The following is a 20743-nucleotide window of genomic DNA, read 5'->3' on the forward strand; positions in this document are numbered from 1 at the left end:
GAAGACCCAGGTCATGGATGGGTCAGGACCTAAAACTGAAATCCAGAAGACTTTTCCAAAATGTTCTACCTTTGCCAGTCTGATTGTTGTTGCTGCGCTATGTTGTGTCTTCTTTTTGGTCCACTTCCTCTCTTTGGTTCACCAGGCAGCCCAGTTGCATTTCCACTGCCAGCAAACTGCACCACAGTTCTCCCCGGGGTTCCAGGTGCACCAGAGTATCATGAGCGTTCGCACCTTCTCACATGAAGGGGACCATCAGAGGAAACGATCTCTGGTCCATTTGAAGCGGACCAAACGGCTCTGGTGTGAACGTCCTTTTAAGGCTGGATCAAAGCTCCATGAAAGCTGAAAAGAAAAACCGGTACAGATCTTTTCATCTTTTTGCATTCTCCTCCGGTACTTTTACGAGTTCTGCCACCAAAGGCAGCTCAAAGGCTGTTTTGGGGACTGAAGAACGATTAATTCTTTGCAGAAAGCAACACCGAGTGTTGGCCTTTAGGTGCCAGACGACAGTAAACGCGTGTGTGTGCGCGGTGGAGGGCTCCTTTGTGTGACTTTAATATTGTGGCATTAGTGCCGCGATGTGCAGAGGCAAACTAAAGGCAGCGTGGAGGCTTTTGATGTCAGCTCCTTTTGTGTGCAAGCCTCATGGCTTTTAATGAGCCAACCTGCCTCATTATCAGAGCTCTGTGAGGCCCTAATGCAGCCACATGGTGGGACCGCTTCTCCTCACAGTTCTGAAGCCACAAATTGCCGCAGCTTAGCCCCTCACTGAGACTGGAGGCCGGACCGTTCGCCCTCCCTAATGGCACCCAGAGGACACCGGATTGTACCGTTTGGTCACAACCAGCCTCCTCGGCGTTTCCTTTACCAGGCAGAGTGAAAGGTGGGGAGGGGAGGCGTCCGTCCGTCCGTCCGTCCGGTATGCAGCCGCGGTGGAAATAAGTAGCAGCTCAACAGGCAGCAGGCTTTGTTGTGACTTGTCTCTGATTGTGTTTGGCAGCAAATTGCTGGCACAGTTAACTGGAAACAAAGGTTCCTCTCGCCCGTTCCGAGTCTCGTTTCAGGTGGGGACGTTTAAAAAAAACAACAAAAAACCGTGGCAGAGCCCAGCGGGGACACGCTGATCAGGAGGACTGGGAACGCCTCACACGCCTTCAGACCCAGATGAATTCCACAGTGTTCTGGTTTAATCAACCTTTTTCATTTCAAGAACCCATGCAGGCTTTACGCCGACGTCATGTGAATTCAGGAGACGGTGATTTTCTCAGCGGTGGTCTCGTGTCAGCTAAATGCTGCCTGGTTACAGAACCGTAGTAAACACAAGTGGATCTGTGGCTCTGGGCTTGTAACAGAGGGGAAACTGGGACACATAAACACCATTACTGTTCAATTTTAATGTGGGGTTTGTTTGTTTGTTTTTTGCAGATACAGGATTGGCTGCTGAGTGTGGGATCATTTTTAGTCCTTTTTTTTTTTGAATTTTTCCGTCTGGCTTAATGACCCTGTGTTCTGCACTTGCACCTGATTCACATGTCTCCTCGCACCCCCTGAGCCCCCTCCACCTAACAAAAAAGAGATTTTCCAAGGTTATCTCTGCAGTCTTTATATTCAGGTTGTCAAATCTAATATCGAATCACACGTCTCACCTGAGTCCGGGCCTGCCGACGCTGCGCATGCAAATCTGAGCTGGAAAGCAGCAGTAAAGGCAACCTGGCGAATGCTAATTGGGCGCGATGTGTGTCAGCAGTGCCCGCAGGACATCGCTAACTCGCCGCTAAGGTGTTTATTTTGGGCGCACCACCAGCCCCCATCATGTGGTCCGTCACGCTCCACGCTGACAGTCTCGCACGCCACAAACGCACAACCCCGCCCTGGGGATTCGGGATGAGGCCACGTGGAGTTTCAGCTTAAGCAGCGCGTTTAGAATATCTGGTTACGCTTTACGGGACGTTCATGAGCTCAGCCTCTTCCGATAAATAAATCATGATCAACCTGGAGCGAGAGGAGGGAGGCCGTTTTAATGGAAAGCAAACACAGACGTGGCCCCCGAGCGATGGGCGCTCCTGATTAGCCGACTGTCAGGAGCAAATATTAAAACTGACGTCTACTCAGAAGTTTGGAGATGGAGCACTTTCACGGTCTCCTTCTAAAGATCGTGTCCTGCTTCCTTGATGAGACTAACTGGCTAAAGTTGCAGGAAGGACATTAATGTCCATCATTTCTGGTTGGCTATAACATAAATAAAGTCAGAACACATTGCACACATCTGGATGGGAGCATGTTATTGCCTCGCTATTCCAGCGGACCCAGAACAGAAACCTTTTCTTTCTCCTACCTGCAGAAGCGCAAAGCATTATGGGACGACTCTCCTCGGGTGGCGCCTCCCTGCGCTGTGTTTACGTGCGCGCTGACCCGCAGCTGCAAACCCAGTCTTCCAGCACCAAATTTAATAAAGCCGCCTCAAAAACAACCATAAATTGTCATTACGGGCCCGTGCGGCCGCCCCAATCACCCGTGGAAACGCACTGGAGGATTCAGTGGGATTGAGCAAAATTATTGCACCCATTTTCCGTTTTCTTTTTTTTTTCCACCCCCAGTGTAGCGGCAACACCTCGGTTTTAGCCCGAGGGATGGAGGGAGATAAGGAAAGCTACAGAAGGCTGATTTCCTTCAGTGTTTCATGTTCTTTCTTCTGACATCACTCAGCATTTGTGCCTCGGGTGGGGAAGCGAGCGCTCCTGCAGGAAAAGGGCTTTTTGATTTCCTGAAGGTTTTGAAAGGAGCCTTTTGAAGGGATCGATGCGATATTTCCCACATGATTATCAAATCACATCCGAGTCACAACTGGGCTTGTTTTCGTTAAGGCGAGAGACATAGCGAACGCTATCGGAGTGAGCTGAACCATTGCTAACAGGACAAAATAACAGCGTTAATAGCACTATTATTAACATTAACAACATCATTATAGCAGGTCCAGCCCACTAGAAAGCGCCTCTCAGCGTCCGTCATCGGGTTGATCCTGGCCAGAGTCCAACAGAGGAGAGGTGAGAGCGCAGATCTAAAGGATGGAGGGAGCTTCAGACAGACCCGCGCTCACATTAGTCAGCATCTGTGTCAGCCCCATTGGCCCTCCGCCTTCATAATAACATGTTTTATTCATGGTTGGAGCGACGAGCGCGGGTGAATTATGCAACCGCTGTCTCCACCATCGCCATCATCGCCATCATTTGACTTTTTAAATCACTTTTTCATGGACCTGCCATTGTTTAAGTCTTTTGGGGAGGTTTTAAATGCTCATGTTTGGTAACTACCTGGCAGCCAATTAGCAGGTTGTCTTTCACAGCAGGAACACACCCTGGGCAGGTCAGCAGTACATCACAGAACACACACACACTGTTCCCTCACACACACAGGGCCGTGTCCTGTACGTTTAACTGTGTCGTTGTGAGACATCACGCCGCCGTCGGCCATCTTAGGTCTCGTCACAGCTCCTGATGTTGGCGGGAAAGCTAGAAATAGTTCCTCTCCTGGTATAGTTCCTCTCCCTTTGCTGTGGTAGATCTAAGCTCTCCAGGTGATGGAGAATCTTGGCGTCTCTCACCGTGAAGGGTCACATTTGTCCTCTGCTGGTGTGTGTCCTGGTGTCAGGGACCATCCGTCCCCTGGTCGTCAGCACAAAACAACACCCATTGATTGCGGAGCAGCACGCCCAGCTCACTTTGGCGCCCTCCCTCAGCATCACTCACCTTGCGTCACGGCTGTTTCTGCCTGGTGGGACCCAGAGAACTCAGACAGCCACGGGCTAAAGTGTCTCCTTCTGACCTTGGGACTGTCAGGAGCAGCCGGAAATAAGGTTCAACGTAGGAACACCAGAGATCGCTGCTGGAAATGCGATGCAAAAGGTCTAGACAAGCTTATTACATTATTGTTACAGTGTTATTAAAAGATGTGATTTTTCAGAGCCTTTTTTTAATACTCGCGCGCGCACACACACACACACACACACACACACGCTTAAAATCTACGATAAGCTCCTTGATGAAAAGCGCCTTCAGGGAGGAACACATCTGCTAATAAATAGAACATTGGCGCTGCAGTGTGCAAACTGATGATGGAAGGCTATCTTAGCACACACACACACACACACACACACACACACACAAACGCACGTGCCCATATGCTGTACATGACAACAATAGGAGTTTTGGTTCGGTTCATTCAAAGTTCAGTCAAAAAAAAAGAGGGAGTTGATTCAGCTGGTTTACTGATGAGGCTCAGTCCTCCTCCTCCTCCTCCTCCTCCTCCTCTCCCCTCCTTCCCAGAACTGTTTATGTTTAACTGTCTCAAAAAGCCTCAGACACTAGCGGGGTGCGTCCCCGCGACCATATGCGCCGAGTTGTCACCCGTTGGAAGTTTCTCTGCAGGACGGCCGCTGCAGGTGACGGCGTTGATTGTGAGTCAAGCTGCTCCTGTTTTCGTCCCAGACACATCCGTCACCCCCGCACGGGTGTGCACCACGCAGGGTGTCAGATGACAGCCTGACAAGGACTTTTAACTGCATGCTAGCAAAAGTTCACTGTACGTGACCAGAGAGAGAGACACGTTCAGGCAGGAATTGTTGGACGTCCACAGAATCTCTGACTGGCGGCTCAAATTCCTTCAACCACAGAAAAGGTCACGCAGGACATATTTACTATTGTAGATGAGAGACAAACGCCACCGATGCTAGCTCAAAGGCCAACGAGGCCCGAATGGGTTTTTAGCAAGGCTACGCTACAACAACGCTAGTTGCATCTCAGACCGAATGATCTGTTTGTTTGTTTTGTAATAAAATGCTTACTACTATTCTACATTGACTACTTTTGCAGGGAGTTGAACAATTAGTGAGGGAAATTGTTCATTGCTGCAGCAGCCAGGAAATCACATTAAACTGCGTATTTGGCTCTTCTGCCGATTGTTGGGAGCCAGAGCTGAATGTGGAGATAATACTTAAAAGCATAGATCCAATATTGCTAATTGCATGAAATGTGATCTAAAATGCGCATAAATCCCAATAACAGCCCATTTGAGAGGAAATTATAAAAGGCTTAACGTCATTCTGCTGCTGCTTCGCTAACAGAGGGGGATAAGAATTCAATCATAGGCAGCAGTTATTTGACGGCTTATTGGAATTTCATATTGAAAATGACTTTTTATAGCTGCTTATGTCATTATTGAGAATGATTAAATCACTAATTTGACACATTTTTGTTCACTACTGCTAATCTTAAACCCAATTTAGACCATTTAAAATGAGTTCAGCTGTTTCTTTCTACTGGAAAATGACTAAACCATGACGTCCTCCTCGAAGCATGTTAGACTTTAACGGTCCACAGTGGCGGAGCTGCTCTCAGCGCCGCGCTGCAGCCCTGCGTGGAGCCTGAGGTGTGCTGACATGAGGCGAGCTGACAGGTGGCACCGTGGGTAACGACTGAGACGACGCCGAGCCGACAGCCGAGGGCCCGTCCCGCCGCTCCGACGAAACAGAGGAGCCCATCTACCCTGAATGCACCGCTGCGGCGGCCGAAGCGCTTTTGAATAAGGGTTTGTCACATGACATTCTTGCATTGATTTATTCACTTTTTTCCCCATTAAAACAAATGCACAGATCAGCAAAGCTACTACATACAAATGGCCATACAATAGCAAGTTCAATTTAGTCTGGAGATCTTCTGGCTTGTTATTTTTACACGTTGAACCATATCTGCAGGGTTGCTGCATTCAGGAGAGAAAAAAACAACCAAAATAAACCGGAATCAAGATGCACCTTCTTCTTCCAGAAACCAAAGGAACACAGCCACGATCTACACACCTGCTCAGCTACGTGTTGCTCTTCAGGAGAAATTCTTACACAGTAAAAAAAAAAGAAACAACAATTGCATAGCTTCATTGTAATGTAGATACAGTACTGTAAGGCACTTGTTGAAATATGTAGGCATTTTTAAAATCCTATCATATAAACCTCCCCCCCCATTTCATCAATTCCACCGCAGGCGAACGGCACCAGAAAGAGGCCCGCACGGGCGGACGGGCCAACACGCCGAAAACTCTTTTGGCATCGAGGTCAACATTCTCTAAATATTGAAGTTGGGGTTTCCGGTGCATAGCGTGAGCGACACTTCGTCCCTTGACCCCACGCGACCCAGGGTTTCTCCAAAACAACGTCCGGGAACAAAAGTTGTGCAATGATCGAGGGGTTATGTGAAGTAAAAGGCAGCACGCTGTCATAAACGAGTCCCGGTCCGAAATACATGTATAAAGGAAGTGGGCAGGAGAGTGACAGCTCGCTGTCTCTCCACTGTCTAGAGGGAGGCAGACACATTTCTTTTAATCTCTCTATCTTCAGATCCAGTCTGAAACACTGCCGGACTCGCTCCGGGGCAGCCGGGTCGCTCCGCTCTAGCCCAGCTGGTCCTCGTACTGTTTACGGAAGCAATCTCCGGCGGGGAAGAAATCCCAGCAGCGTTCCTGGTACATCTTCCACACGTAAGACTCCTACAGTTGGAAAGAAGCGGAACAGGCTGTGAGGCTGTGCAACACCGTTAGCGGATGTAAAGTAATATTCTCCACTGTTTATTCCTTCTTATTTGACTGTTTCCTGTCAAACTACAAGGGGATGGAGTTTGTTAGCTAGGCTGCCATTTTCAGCTTTTTCTGATTTATCTCGTTTCTTAACATATTGAGCTCGAGCTGCAGCCGAAGTCTGAACTGATTTGAACTGCATTCGAACATTTCTGCCATTTTGGGGACAAAAGGGACACGTTAAGACTGCTGGTTGGACAACCAGACTGGCTTATCTGTGATTGGCTGACGGTTCCTCGCCGTGATGTCATACCTGTCCGGTGTGCTCTGTCTCATCCTTGTTGATAAGGTACATCAGGAAAAATCTAAAGAGCAGCGAGACAGATGAGAAGCGTCACAAATGTCACTGCTACAACCTGATCACACACACACACACACGCACACACACACACACACATGCACCTTTTATTGGGAGCAAACTGAATCATCAGCAAATGTCACGTTCTGTGTTACTAGGAGACAACATTTGACGCACGTGTAGATGGAACGCTGTAGCTCCGCAGGTCGCCTGGGCATGAATACTGTATGAGAGGAGGTTACCACAAACCTGTTGTCCATTAAAGTTCCCGGCGTTTAATAGTAATGAAGCAACCTAATGAGGCTGCTTTCATATCCTCTGCTCAACCTGCCTCAAATGAGCCGTGACTTTCCGCGCTCGCCGACGGGACAGGGAAACACAGACCAGTCAGGGAGTGACCTGGAGGCTGGTGGGGAAGAATACCTGAAGGCGTCAATTGTTCTGGATTGCCGGGGCTCTCAGTGACCTGCTGCAGGCGCGTTTGACATTCTCACGTGACAAAAGGGGCGCCAAATAGAGAGAAATAGAGACGTCCATAGAGAACGCCGGCTGGACGGAGCATCATCATTTTACATATTCCATGTGCATGATGACGGTCAGAGTGTGATGACACACAATAACAAGCTGATTTAAGTCTCACTAAGACTCTGAAGAACTCTGGCTTGAATGGGGTCAAAGGTCACGGTCTAAAACATATGTTTAGCCTCCAGAGCATCTGGGAAGGAAAACCTTCACAATAAAGAGCTGGGATAATGCATGCAGGTGATTTGGGAGATTTACGCATATAAAACAAATGTATTTTTTGTAAATGGTGGCGTTACTTACAGGTAGTTGGCTAAATTGTGCTCTTGTAACGTGTGAGTCTCGAAGCCGTGAGGCGTTGTGTCGAAGTAGTCGTTGCCGATCCCGCAAATGAAACATTTAGTCTGAAGGCAAAAAGAGCTCATTAGAGTGAAGGTTCCTGACTGTGCCGTTAGGTCATGCTCATCTCACCTCCATGTCCTCTTTCACTTGCTCCTGCTGGTCTCTGAGCTCTCCAAACGCATCGATGATCAGACCTGCGACCACAAAAAATCACTTTGCACTTATAAATATTGAACCAATTAAACAGCTCCACTGGGTGGGTAATAAAGATGAACTCACCCTGGATAATAGCCAGGAGGATAACGATGACGAAGAAGAAAAAGGTGATGTCGAAAAGGATGCGGTAGAGCTCGTAGGGGTCTCCGGCCGGGTCCTCGATCTCGTCCCCTATGCCTCCTCCTGCCCTCACCCCGACGTACATGTGGAAGAGGTAACACTGCGGACAGAAAGGGGGGGTCAGCGATGACGTCGGAGCTTCTGTGCACCTTCAACGTTGAACCTACAGTCATCATGTCGTCGCATTTCATGTCGGGCTCGTCTTCGTCCTCGCTCTTGTTGTAGAACTTCCTGAAGAAGTTGAAGGCCACCACCGTGTAGAGATAGACCACGACTGCCAGCAGGCCCACCGTCAGCACCAGCTGGAGAGAAACAGCACAGCGGCATTACGGACGCTCACATATGTGGGCGGAAACACATTAGAATCAGCAGGGGTGGGAAGACACATTTAGACACGGCCCCAGAGGACGGCAGGTTGGGAAGAGCTTCGAGACAAAAAAGAAATTCAAAAAATAAGCTGCAGCTCGGAGAATTTTGTTCCTTCTTCAAACTCATGAAGAAAACGACATACTGATAATCAGCAAATCATGAATCTACATCATTCCTGGCAGTGTGCAGCAGAGGTGACCCCGAGGTGGTGACCTGTGAGGAGGATCGTCACCCCGAGGTGGTGACCTGTGAGGAGGATCGTCACCCCGAGGTGGTGACCTGTGAGGAGGATCAACACCACGAGGTGGTGACCTGTGAGGAGGATCATGACCCCGAGGTGGTGACCTGTGAGGAGGATCAACACCCCGAGGTGGTGACCTGTGAGGAGGATCAACACCCCGAGGTGGTGACCTGTGAGGAGGATCAACACCCCGAGGTGGTGACCTGTGAGGAGGATCAACACCACGAGGTGGTGACCTGTGAGGAGGATCATGACCCCGAGGTGGTGACCTGTGAGGAGGATCAACACCCCGAGGTGGTGACCTGTGAGGAGGATCATGACCCCGAGGTGGTGACCTGTGAGGAGGATCAACACCTCGAGGTGGTGACCTGTGAGGAGGATCAACACCACGAGGTGGTGACCTGTGAGGAGGATCGTGACCCCGAGGTGGTGACCTGTGAGGAGGATCAACACCCCGAGGTGGTGACCTGTGAGGAGGATCGTGACCCCGAGGTGGTGACCTGTGAGGAGGATCAACACCCCGAGGTGGTGACCCGTGAGGAGGATCGTCACCCCGAGGTGGTGACCTGTGAGGAGGATCGTGATTCCTCATGAAAGGAGTAGATTTGGCTCTGCAGCGACCTCTGCTGTACGGAGGACGCCTTGCGCCCTCCTCCTCTTTACCTGTTTGCCGTTATGGGTGACAGAGGAGAGGATGGTGCGGAGCGTTTTGAAGCCCATGGCGATGTCCAGCAGGTGCGCAGCAAAGAAGAAGTTGTTGTAGTGTCCCAGGATGGACATGGTGGTGTACCACACCAGGTACAGGAACGACTGGCAAAGAAGCGAAGACAATGGCGCGTTAGCATTTTCGTCAGCCAGCCTTCAAGTCTGCGACCCCTTCCCTCTCAGTATTCCCACTCACGTTGTCCGTGAACACCACTCCCATTTTCCATACATGGTACTTCGTGTCGATCGAGCTCAACCTTAAAGAAGAAAGTTCTGATGTGATATTTTCTGCTTGACCTGTATTTTCCTTGCTACAGGGAGCGTAAACCCATCAGCCTTTTTTTTCATCTGCCCGCTCTCACCATGAAACCAGCGAAGCCTCTTTGGTGACCGTTTCCTCCGTGGGGTTGAAATCCAGGGCGCTCTTATCCAGCCCCAGCAGCTCGGCGATCCGCTCCGCTCCGTACAGGTCTCCGTACTTCTTGATCACCTGCGAGTCGGCACCGGAACGCAAACGGACGTCATTCCAACTGACATCCGACAATTTGGTTGCGAGGACGAGAGACACTTACTTTGCGCTTGACAAATTTATCCCAGTAGTTGTTTGGAAAAGAGCTGAAAGAAGCAGCAGGAGACGCCAGTGAGTGAAGGAAAGGTCAGGCCGTTAACCTTAGCGACTCTCCTCCGGCTAACTCACGGAGTATTGATGACCAGCCGGTCCCACTGTCCTTTAATGTCATCATCTGACGGCTGCTCCGTGATGTAAAGGCCGGCAAACTCCAGCTTCCTCGCGATCTCTTTCTCACGTTTGAACACGACCAGGGGCACCTTGAAAATAAAGTGTTTCTTATTTCGTATGGACGCGACACAGGAAGTGGCGCCATGGGACGTGTGATCATGCTGAGGTTGTTTCTGTGGTACCTTCAGGTAGTAATATCCCACCACGCACAGGAAAGATATGATGGTGTGCAGTATGGCCAGACAGCGGAGGGCTGGCGCCATGTAACCCGTGCTCTCCTGCAGGATGAAGTACTCCAGCGCACCCTCCTCTTCCTCCTCGCCGCTCCTCCGGCGACCGTCCCACGGGTCCTCGTCATCTGAGTAATCGCCCGTCACCTGGAAAGGGAGGAAAGCGTCACCGCCGTGGCGGCCGAGAGCGGCAGCAGCAATATTGCGGCCTCAATTTACTTTGTAGAAGAGCAGGATGAAGTTGATCGCAAAGGCCACGAAGAGCGCCAGGAAACGGAGGTTGTAGAAGTTCCTGGCCAGATAGTTCTGTGGAAAGAAAGGATTTCTGTTTCCTGCACGTGTTTGTACTCTCGCTAACAGCTTTGGACATTTATGTCTTTGGGAAGTATCTGACTAGTATCTTGGTCTGGTAGATTTCCACGCTGGCGAGGAAACTGGCCATGAAGGCCTCAGGGGGCTCCTTCTTCTGTCCCGGCCGCTTCTTTGGAGCTTTCTTCTCCTCCACTGAGGACCCCTGGGGAGCGTCGTCCTTTGTCTTAGCGTGGTTGTTCTTTTCCCCATCCTCCAAACTGCAACAACATCAGTTTCAACCGTGTGGCCGACGGACGCGTGTCTGCTGTGACAGGGCTGCAGGTCTGTATAGGAATAACACAGTGCTGCCCTGTGCTGCAACGCTGCTATTCAGAGCTCTTTTCCCCCAACACTTGTGGCGATTTGCCATTTCTGTGGACACATTACAACAAACCGGACCTATCCAGAACGCTCCACGCCTCTGTTTTAGTGTTCTGACACATTTTCCACCCTTTTTAAAGACTTTTTAAAGGCTGCTGTATATCAACGGCAGTGAATAGCAGCAGCAGCCTTAGAGGAAGTGAGGTCATCTAATTAGCCAACCCTGACATCAGCACCTATTTGTGCCTCAGCTGCAATAACTCAGACCTGCACGTGACTAAAGAGGAAAAGAAGTGTTAATGTTTCATTAAAGGGCTTTCATGCTGGTGCCCTCCAAAGCTGACAAATATAAACTCTTGAGTGTTGAATTTTGAGAGAAATGTTATTGAGTCGCATCCAATCAGTGGTGAATACTTGGTTTTGGCAGCAAAAATCAAAACACCTTTCAAGTGTGAAAATGACACATTTTCAATATATTACAGCAATTAAAATAGATTAAATAGTGCCTCCCGGAGGAGGAACGCTACTGGCTACTCACTCGGCTTTCTCGGAATCAGACTTGTGTTCTCCATTTGAAGCCGTTTTCTTTGCAGCCATCTACAACAAACCATAATAATCACATTTGTGGTGCCAAGGCGTTGCTATTATTGAGGTGTCACTCACAGAAGATTACTGACCTCCGCTTTCTTTTGCTTGACAGCGCTGGCGATGGATGGCGCGTCCCCCACCACCATCTCTGACACGTCCCCCAGACCGGGCTCACTCCCGTGTTTTCCCTGATTCCTGGGATGGATGTTCAGTAGCTCGGCCATCAGGTCCGCCTCCGCCGCGTCTCCCTGAGACATCTGGCCGATCTCCGCCAGAGCGGACGCCTCGTTGGCCTCGATCTTCTCCAGCTCCAACACGTCGCCGTGGATCCCGAACTGGGTGGGGTCTGGCATGTTGCCCAGAATGTCCGTCACCTTCATGTTCTTGGCCCCTTCCACGAAGCCGCCTCCAAACATGGTGGTCCACAGGATGTGGAAGAAGCCCCACACCAGGCTGTAGAAGAAATGGAGGAAGCCTGTGATGATGATCCAGAAAAAGGAGAAAAATCCTTGCACCATCTCCCTAACGGTCATCTTCCTGAAGGTTCTGTACTGCCGGCGAATGCTTCTGAGGGTGAGCAGCTGGCGGAAGTGGCAGAGACTCTTTCTCATGGAGATGCAGGCGACGGTGAAGGCCGAGGACGACTCCAGCAGCACGCTCTCCCCCTCTTCCTCTTCCTGGTTTTCCTGCACGCTCTGGCTGTCGTCCTCGTCTTCCTCTTGACGCTCCACCGGATCCGGTTCTGAGATCTGGGAGGCCAGCTGCATCTCGAAGATGGTGTCCTCGCAGAAGTTGACGAACAGCTCCATCTTCTCGCTCTCCCCGCGCTCGTTGACGACATCGAAGATGAACTGCCTCTTGGACTCCTTCACCTGAGGCTTCTCCCACTGGGTGCGACTCGACTCGCTGATCTCAAAGTAGACCCTCTCGATGCGCTTTGCCCCTCCCATGATCTCAATGCGACCCAGATAGGGCTCAAAGTAGCTGAGGACGCTCTCCGCCAGGTCGAGGAAGGTGGACAGGCGAGCGTCGTGGGGCATGTGCTCCGAGAGGTTGGTCAGCAGCACGGCCACGTTGAAACCGATGTCCTTGGCCGGTTCGTGAAATCTGTCCACAAACTGCTTGTAGTTGAACATGTCGTTCTCATCTGCCTCCGCGCAGGAGAGGAGGAACTCTATCTCCGACTGGGAGTACTGTTTCTGGTTCTCCATGGACTTCTGGAAATCTTTCTTGGAGATCACGCCTTTGTTCTCGGGGTCGTACTCCTTGAAGCTGTCGGAGGTAGTCAGGTCCTTTAGCTTGAGGAACATGTCGAAGAACTTCAGAATCATCTCCACGTTGCTCGAAGACTCCACCAAGGTGTCCACCATCTGCTTCCCAATTGTTCCATTGACAACATTTCCTGCGAAGACACAAAGTTTATGAATGGACAATTAAAAAAAAAATCCTATACAAAAACAGTGACGTGTAGTTTGATTTCGAGTGGAAAATAGGGGAAAAGGCGAACCCTCGAGAAGCGAGAGCATCATCACGACCATGTCCTGCTGCAGGTCCAGCAGCTCCTTCAACAACTCGATCTGGCTAGAGTCCTGTTTAGGGAAGACAAACGCGCTGTTAGCACCAAGGAGGCTGTGCGTTGGACCAGCTCCTCCAGTATCCTTGAGAGATCAAGGCTGTCTGCGACCGTGAGGGCCCACGACGGCCCTGCTGAGGCCCAGAAAGGCCTTCTAGGTTACATCCATCCATCAGACCTATTTTAATGTTGTTTGACTGCGTCGGAGCAGATGGTCCGGTCAGTCTGATTCATTTAGTCCCTCTCTGGAGCCCTCGTTTGGCATGCCATAAATCTTTGCTCAACTCTGATCCAGTCAATTCAGACTCCTCCACCTGTTCGGGGCCTCTGTTACACCCAGCCGTTCCATGATAAGGTTAGGTGGGTAATTTCGAATCAGGCACGGATTATTTAGGGCTGGAATTTCCACACATGCAACCCAGAGCTGAGCGAACGTGCAGCAGTATCTTGAGATTATCCGCCAGCCTGGAGGGACCTCTAGTGGCTACATGTGTTATTTTCTTGGCTCTTTTTACTGCGAATCGCAAATTTTTTTTGTTTTAAAAATTGAAAATGTTTGGATAGAAAAGAACGTGATTGAAAGAACATACCTGAGATAGTTTCATCTGCATGTTGGCGAAAACGTGCAGGAAGCCCACCACCGCGTCCCACAGCCTGCTGTGAGCCAGACTCTGCTGGTTCCCAACACACGGACCCTGGAGACAGCCGTGCAGGCACCGTCAGACTCTCCTCAGCTCAGGATTTGGATTTTAACGCGCCTCTAGGTTACCTGTATGTACTCTGTCAGAGAGTTGAAGACCTGCTTGGCCACCGCCAGAGCCCTGGAGAAGTTCCTCTGACCTGCCTCGTCGATAACATCCTTCCCAGAGTAGTACCAGTAGAAATCGCTGATGGATTCCTTATGGGAGAAAACGAGAGGGGTGAATGAATAGTTTCACCTCGCCAGATCTGCCCGTGAGGAGGCCATACTTGGAGCCTCAGCAGGTAGTCCACGGTGCTGATGATGATGTTGACCGTGGTGGTGTTTCCAGTCTGAGTCCTCAGGAAGTTCTGAAAATCTAGAACAGGTGATAAAGTCAGATCAGGCTAAATCGACTCAAAAACAACCAGCCAGCTGTGCAGGAGACCTACCGTTGTTATGGCCCTCACAGAGAAGCTGCAGAAACCTAAAAAGATCTTTTGTGAACTCATCATCCTGCAGCACTTTGGAACCTGAGGACAGAAGACCAGATTAACTGCCCCCCTGTGGCAGGAAGATCAGAGACACCCAGTTTTATTGCCAGTAGAATGTTTGGTTAGCTTTAAGCTGGTCTAGATGCTGTTTGGTCAGTAGAGTTATGTTCACCGTCACTGGGCTTCAAAACAAGGGTCAGTGAATCGTTTCAGAAAATAAAGAGGAAGAGAGGACGAATCGAACTGAGCTTTATTTTCTAACACCAGCAAAGCTTTGTTGTTCCACACACACAAAGCTTTGAGGGAATTCTTATTTGATTTTATCACACGCTGGTTAGTATCGTAAACTGATAATGAACATAAATGACAAGCACGGAGGTCTTACAAAAGAAGGAAAGGAAAGTGGAGAGTCAGTTTGAGGGAACCTGACCCAAGACGGAGCAGTCAGAGCCACCCAGAGGAGCATGCATGCGTTCCTTCAGTCCAAAGTATAAAAGAAAAGTGGTTCTATTGCATTCAAGGCAAGGAAGGAGGAGGAGGGATGAGGGGATGGGAGGAAGATTAAAGGAGAATGCGGAGAGGAAGGAAGGAGGGAGGGACTTGAAACCAGAGCAATTAGGATGTCAGCATTGCAAAGGATGAGTAAGATCTAAACCATGTATTTACCCTGCTCACTCACGTTGACTGCGACCGATGAGATAAAAAACGTGATCAGAGGAAAACAAACGGAACAAAAAGCAGACATAAGCAAAGGAGAAGACAGTGAGATTCAGTCATAAGAAGTAGGAACAGGAGAGAATGATATACTATAGAAATATCTTTACAGACACTGACACAGGACGATCTGCTCATTAGGCCTCTGTTTGGACTACTACTACCATCACTTATGCCTGAGCTTATGAGAATGGGTGCGTATGGGCATGAGGAAAATGGCTTCACAGACTGTATGCTACCCATCTGATGGCAAAGAGTCGCCTGATTAAATGTGGATTCTCATGTGGATGTCAGTGTTCTTTAGTCGAGACAGGACGGAGACATACAGCAGCACAGCACTTGGGTGACATGAGGATGGGCTAACATGACAAACAGCGCGTGTTCGGTCATTTGTCGAGCAGTCAAGCGTTGCCATGACATCTGCCAGCGATGACCTGGGCAGTGAAAATGAAACACAAAGGTCCATCTGCGGCATAAATAAAGCGACTTGCGGCAGATCAGCGTTTCAGCAGAAAGCGCGCGGCACATAAACTGCTGAAGCCTCACTAGTCAGCTTCTGTCTGTGCTGCACTTTTCTGCACAATGATGCGAAGCCTTAAATCATATCAGGACACGCCTTTCGCTCAATACCACATCTATATGTGCTGTTCTGGAAGTCAGTGTGATTTAAGAGGGGGAAATAACACGATTCTCGCTGTTTGATGAATTATCCCGACTTACTTGACCCTTCCTCAGTCACCATGCCCAGACCTTCTGCTTTGTTTTGCCTTTCAAAAGCATTCAAATCCAGAACGCTGGGGGAAAAATGGATCTATGTTCAAATTCGGCCAGCAATATGCAATGTCGCGCACAAATGTGGGAACCATGACTGTTGTCTGGCGGCAGCATCGGCCGCTTCATTACCTGCACGACATCATCAGCCCAGACAGACTTTTGAAAAATCCCACGTCTCTTTTTTCCTTCAGGTAGTCCAGCATTTTCTGCAGCAAAGCAAAAGCAGTCAGGAACAGACGAAAGCTGTGACTTCCACAGAGGCAGCACGCTCGGAGATGTACCTGCTGGACCAGGATGTTCCCCCCGTTCAGGATAGAAATGCCTAATTTGAGGGTGACGGTCACCATGGCACCGAGACGGCCTGGGAGCGACAAGATCACGCAGTCAGGACAACGTGAGGGAAGGTTGGAAGAAACGGAAGTGAGAAGTTCCCCACCTTTGCTGGCGCTGATCATCTGCAGCACCATCTCTGCGGCTCCGCGGTCGTGCAGCCGGGCCTGCTGGTACAGCATCTTCTGCTTCTCCATTTCCTTCTCCTGCATGGGGACGGGGACAGTGAGACACATTCCAGTGGAAACGTGTCAAAAAAGAAACCCCAAACCGCAGTTTTGTCACCTCGAATGTCTTCTCCTTTCCTTCCTCCTCTTCTTCACCTTCAGCACAGCTCTGAAACAGAAGACGGGGACCTGCAGAGTTTCGCACATCAGGAGACGATCAAACCACGGTGGGGAATGCCTTACCTTTGCCATCATGTCCGCATACGCAATGTACAGAGGATCCTCTTCCAAGGAACTGAAAAAAAGAGAGAGATGTGACAACTTCATACAGGAATTCGATAGAAACTTCATACAATGTGATGACAAAGTGGATGAGAAATGAGAAATGTTTCTGCATTATACTGTAAAAAAAGCCACTTTGCTCCATTGCTAAAGGTGTTTTCACCTGCATTCAGTCAAAGCGTTGTGGCTGAAATGCAGAATGAGCTGATGAAGAGGGTCCGGCTGCTTTTTGACTTCCTCCTCCTCCTCCTCCTCCATTTTGGGCTGGGTTTTCTGTGGAAACATAAAAACGGCTCAATCCTGGAGCACCGAGGTCAAAATGTGGACTGGAAATCTGAGGTCTGACACGTCACTCATGCAGGGGCTCCATTTGAGCTCGGCAGAGCTTACCTCAAGAGAACCTGCTTATACTGGGAAAAAGACAACAACTGGATCCACTGGCAACATGCAGACAAGCGTGGACAAAGCCAGCACATCCACACCGAAAACACACACGTGCACTCTCAGCGGTGTTAGCAGGTGGATGCTGGGGATAAGCACCATCGCCCCATCAGCCCAGTTTCCACATCATCTTATGGGTCCTACAATTAACTGCTGATGACAGTAGACACGTTCCAACTGGGCTCAGATTAGAGGGAAATATTCTATCTTATTGTTTTTATGTGGCCCTTTGTTTTGAAAAAAGGCAAAAAAATATAGCTACAACCAGGAAAACGGGCTGTGCCGATTTGCGGGATGCCTTAACGATATTTTCAGTGTTTTTGCTGATGCTACAAAGTGCCAGAAAAAGACATATTTGTCAAGAAAAGCAGGTCCGCGCCAAACTTCCACTGTAAATTCCAGAAGTTATAAAGGAGGGATCGCATCACAACAGAAATTCCAACGGTAAGTGAAAGCATCGTCACGGATGCCCTCTTACCTATGCTGAATACACCATCAGGCTCTGACATCGGCGGCGATGTCAGGCTTGCCAAAAATGTATTTAAAGGCTCGTAACCCAGTGATGGGACCGGGACGCCTTCAAGCACTTAAATAAATGACACAGGCGCGGGACAAGTGGTCAGCTATCCACGGCACGGGGGTACCAAGGGGACAGCTCTTGGTACGGACGCGAGTACTTACTGCCAGATCCTGCACTAGCTTCTCCTCAAAAGAGTACTCCTCTGTTTCTATCCATATTCTCTGATAGGCCTGGAGGAAGAGGTTAATAGAGCGATGCCTGAGGAGGGGTGAGAGGAGATTAGCTAGGGTTAGACAGGAGCAGAGCAGAGGAGGGGAGGGAACTCCCATTTCCAGAGGTTAATATTGGTTAGTTTAGGACACCGACACCTGAGAGGAACCTTACAAGTTGCTTATAATACAGATCTGACACACAGGTGAGCAACATTTGGAGAAATACATCATCAATTCATCTACAGACAAGCAGAAACTGCAAGAATATATGAATATGTAGGAGTTAAATCTGTATTATAACCCATGTCTGGAGGAGAGCGAGGGGCACGCAAGGTCACACGGTGGCAACATCAACTTTACCGTCAGCATGGAGAGCAGACTGCCCGAGTCTGAGTTCTCATGATTTAGCTCCAGCCATATATGTTGGTAGGCATTCAGGAAGTAATTATTATTTGTGTGCCTGAGGAGGGTACAGGTACAATAAAGTGTGAAATTCAGGGGAGGAGGAAAAAAAAGCTGGACAGAGAGAGAGAAAAGAGAAAATGGCATCTCCAAATTAACAAAGCTATCGCTCCGGACCAAAAGAGTTCATTTATGCCTGCGTCATCCACGCGGTCTACTAGAGATCAGCTGCGTCATGGTCCACTGTCAACAACTCTGAATAAATGAGATGCCGCGGCGCGGGCGGGGAGGTATCAGCGAGGCAAATATCGAAGACGACCGCCCCCAGGTTTGGCCTCCTAATTGTTTTCTTCCCTGCTGCAACTCTCTGCCCGACTTCCTGTGATTGAGTTACTGAGCAGCAGGGCATGAAATTGCCAGTGTCCCCTTTTTTCTGCTCCTTGATAACAGCTGCGGGCCAGACATTTGTCCAACACACGCAGGGAGGGAGGCTGCACATTAATACATAGTCAGAGCCCGGCGAGGGAGAGAGATCAGAGCAGTGGGGAAGAAGAATGTGCAGCTATATCTGGCCAGTAAATACAGATTTGAGGCCTGAATCGGTGTGACAGTTGGCCATCGTCTAATTCGTTGTTTGTCATTATCTAGGCTAAAAATATTTAAGATGAGAGGCTGTACCTGGGCAGATTATAAAGGGGAGCCATGCGGAAGCAGGCCACCACAGCTCGCTTCCTCTGCTTGGACAGCAGCTTCTGCCAAACACACTTCTTTGATCGAAGAGGCTGCTCCACCTGAACGGAGCAGAAAGAGTCACTGCAGCTATGCGCGGCGCGTCCGGCAACGCAGCTGGAAGAAGAGGCGACGGCCGACCTGCTCCAGGTTGAAGACGGCAGCAGAGATCCTCTGGATGCGGTCGAGGACCTTCTCGGGGTCCGGAGGCCCCTCGAATCTCAAAGCTCTGTCTCTGTACAGGTTCAGCTGCCATCTGACAGCGGGATCCTCAGACTGGCACGAAGACAGATGAAGAACACACTATGGATAAAACCTTTGAAGCATTTCCTCTCATATCGGCACGGTAACGCTCTCACCTTTTCCCGAAGATGCAGGTTCTGCTGAATGTGATCTTTGACCTCTTCGTCTGTGTCTTTCTAATCAACATAAACCAAACGTGTCGTTTCAGGGTTTGCTCGCACGTGAAGACAGTCCGTGCGCTCATCTGGACTCGTCCTACCAGCAGGTAGCGGGTCTTGGCCAGAGAGATGAGCTCCTGGTCTCCTGGGGTGCACATGTTCAGGCCGATGGGCAGCATCTTCTTCAGAGCTGCCACAATCAGCGAAGTCTGAATGGAGTAGAACTCGCCACGCCTTTTCTTGTGTCTCCTCTCCTGGTCTTGTCCTCCAGACTGGCAAAAAACATCTGGCTTTACCTTCAACAGTGCGGCGCTATCTATGAGCGATCAGACCGCTGTGGACCAAGCTAGCGCTGCTATCCCACATGCATTTTCCAAATCCACGGCGTCAAAAGCTCCACCTGTGCTGAGCATATGTGGTGAGATGAGGAGGACAAGTAATCTATGCACATCCTGGCTAGGTGCACGCAAGTCATGTGACTTTAGCGAGACAGTCTGTGTACCAGCGGTAGATCAAGGTCAAGGTAGTCGAGTTTCTCACGTTTGACCGCATCTTCAGCCACAAAAAAGTGGCAGTTAAATGCGGGACACCTCCTTCCCTCAGCAAAGGTGGATGAACAGACATGTTGAATTTGGAAAATGAACCGTTGCATCTCGCGCCACTGCAGCGCTACTGCGGGTGAGCGTAGGATAGAGCCGATAAACAGGTTCCCTCAACAGTTGACAAGGTTTCTCATGTCTCAGCTGCCAGGCGGAGCAGTCTGTAAAACCCACACTCGCCCGTCCGGCCGAAGCCGTTTGCTCTGCCAAAACTGCACACAAACATACAGTACATACACCGAGCACAACCACAGCCTGAGGGAACTATTACTCAAACACGTCACAGCACCGCACTTCATCACTGCAAACACGCCAGTAACACAAGATCACATGATTCCCTACAGAGGATGGGAGGAAGGGGGGGGGGGGGGGGGGGTTACTCCAGACTGAGGCTCTGTGTCACAAACATGATAACTGAACAGAAATGGACTGAAGACATGAAACTAGATATCTACACTGCTAAAGACTACAGCAAAGCGGCACAAGCTATTGGCTCTTCTGCTTGGTAACTGGAGCACATACAGTAAGCCAATAAGCTGGCGGGTAAACAGCTCATGCACTGCAGCACTCTACCTTCTCCTTAAAGGACTGTTTGAGACAAAGAGAGAGAAGAAGGTGGTGAGAAGGTGCACAGTCTGGTGGCTGTGCACTGCAATGAAAAGCATTTGTTTGCCTTTAAACAGCTGAATCAGGCAGACAAAAATGAAATCAAAATGCTGAGGGTGTGGAGGATTATAATTTCACTGAGGTATGAGTATTA

The 20743-nt window shown here is 49.7% G+C and overlaps 1 protein-coding gene across 18 annotated transcripts in view; it reads right to left on the reverse strand.

The window, feature by feature from the left end:
* Positions 1 to 5596: 5596 nt before the first annotated feature.
* LOC130540053 (ryanodine receptor 3-like) overlaps positions 5597 to 20743 on the reverse strand; it is a 65648-nt gene continuing 50501 nt past the window's right edge. For 4 of the 18 annotated variants that reach the window (XM_057058920.1, XM_057058914.1, XM_057058912.1 and 1 more), the window contains 35 exons: positions 20557 to 20571; positions 19486 to 19656; positions 19343 to 19402; positions 19125 to 19259; positions 18933 to 19045; positions 18213 to 18312; positions 16843 to 16952; positions 16641 to 16692; positions 16516 to 16566; positions 16337 to 16436; positions 16182 to 16261; positions 16030 to 16106; positions 15847 to 15920; positions 15079 to 15096; positions 14371 to 14451; positions 14209 to 14297; positions 14009 to 14137; positions 13830 to 13934; positions 13174 to 13255; positions 11756 to 13068; positions 11617 to 11675; positions 10801 to 10975; positions 10626 to 10712; positions 10359 to 10553; positions 10135 to 10265; positions 10010 to 10052; positions 9800 to 9927; positions 9634 to 9694; positions 9396 to 9542; positions 8290 to 8424; positions 8066 to 8222; positions 7916 to 7980; positions 7748 to 7848; positions 6878 to 6929; positions 5597 to 6537 (listed from right to left, as the gene is read on the reverse strand). In XM_057058920.1, the coding sequence (XP_056914900.1) occupies positions 6442 to 6537; positions 6878 to 6929; positions 7748 to 7848; positions 7916 to 7980; positions 8066 to 8222; positions 8290 to 8424; positions 9396 to 9542; positions 9634 to 9694; positions 9800 to 9927; positions 10010 to 10052; positions 10135 to 10265; positions 10359 to 10553; positions 10626 to 10712; positions 10801 to 10975; positions 11617 to 11675; positions 11756 to 13068; positions 13174 to 13255; positions 13830 to 13934; positions 14009 to 14137; positions 14209 to 14297; positions 14371 to 14451; positions 15079 to 15096; positions 15847 to 15920; positions 16030 to 16106; positions 16182 to 16261; positions 16337 to 16436; positions 16516 to 16566; positions 16641 to 16692; positions 16843 to 16952; positions 18213 to 18312; positions 18933 to 19045; positions 19125 to 19259; positions 19343 to 19402; positions 19486 to 19656; positions 20557 to 20571 (4587 nt within the window). In that variant the 3' untranslated portion in view covers positions 5597 to 6441. Of the gene's footprint in view, positions 6538 to 6877; positions 6930 to 7747; positions 7849 to 7915; positions 7981 to 8065; positions 8223 to 8289; positions 8425 to 9395; positions 9543 to 9633; positions 9695 to 9799; positions 9928 to 10009; positions 10053 to 10134; positions 10266 to 10358; positions 10554 to 10625; positions 10713 to 10800; positions 10976 to 11616; positions 11676 to 11755; positions 13069 to 13173; positions 13256 to 13829; positions 13935 to 14008; positions 14138 to 14208; positions 14298 to 14370; positions 14452 to 15078; positions 15097 to 15846; positions 15921 to 16029; positions 16107 to 16181; positions 16262 to 16336; positions 16437 to 16515; positions 16567 to 16640; positions 16693 to 16842; positions 16953 to 17801; positions 17899 to 18212; positions 18313 to 18932; positions 19046 to 19124; positions 19260 to 19342; positions 19403 to 19485; positions 19657 to 20556; positions 20572 to 20743 lie in introns of all 18 variants that reach the window. The other 14 variants (XM_057058924.1, XM_057058916.1, XM_057058911.1 and 11 more) reach the window with 7 other exon arrangements.

This window comes from Takifugu flavidus, chromosome 16, assembly GCF_003711565.1.
Source record: "Takifugu flavidus isolate HTHZ2018 chromosome 16, ASM371156v2, whole genome shotgun sequence".
Lineage (NCBI taxonomy): Eukaryota > Metazoa > Chordata > Actinopteri > Tetraodontiformes > Tetraodontidae > Takifugu > Takifugu flavidus.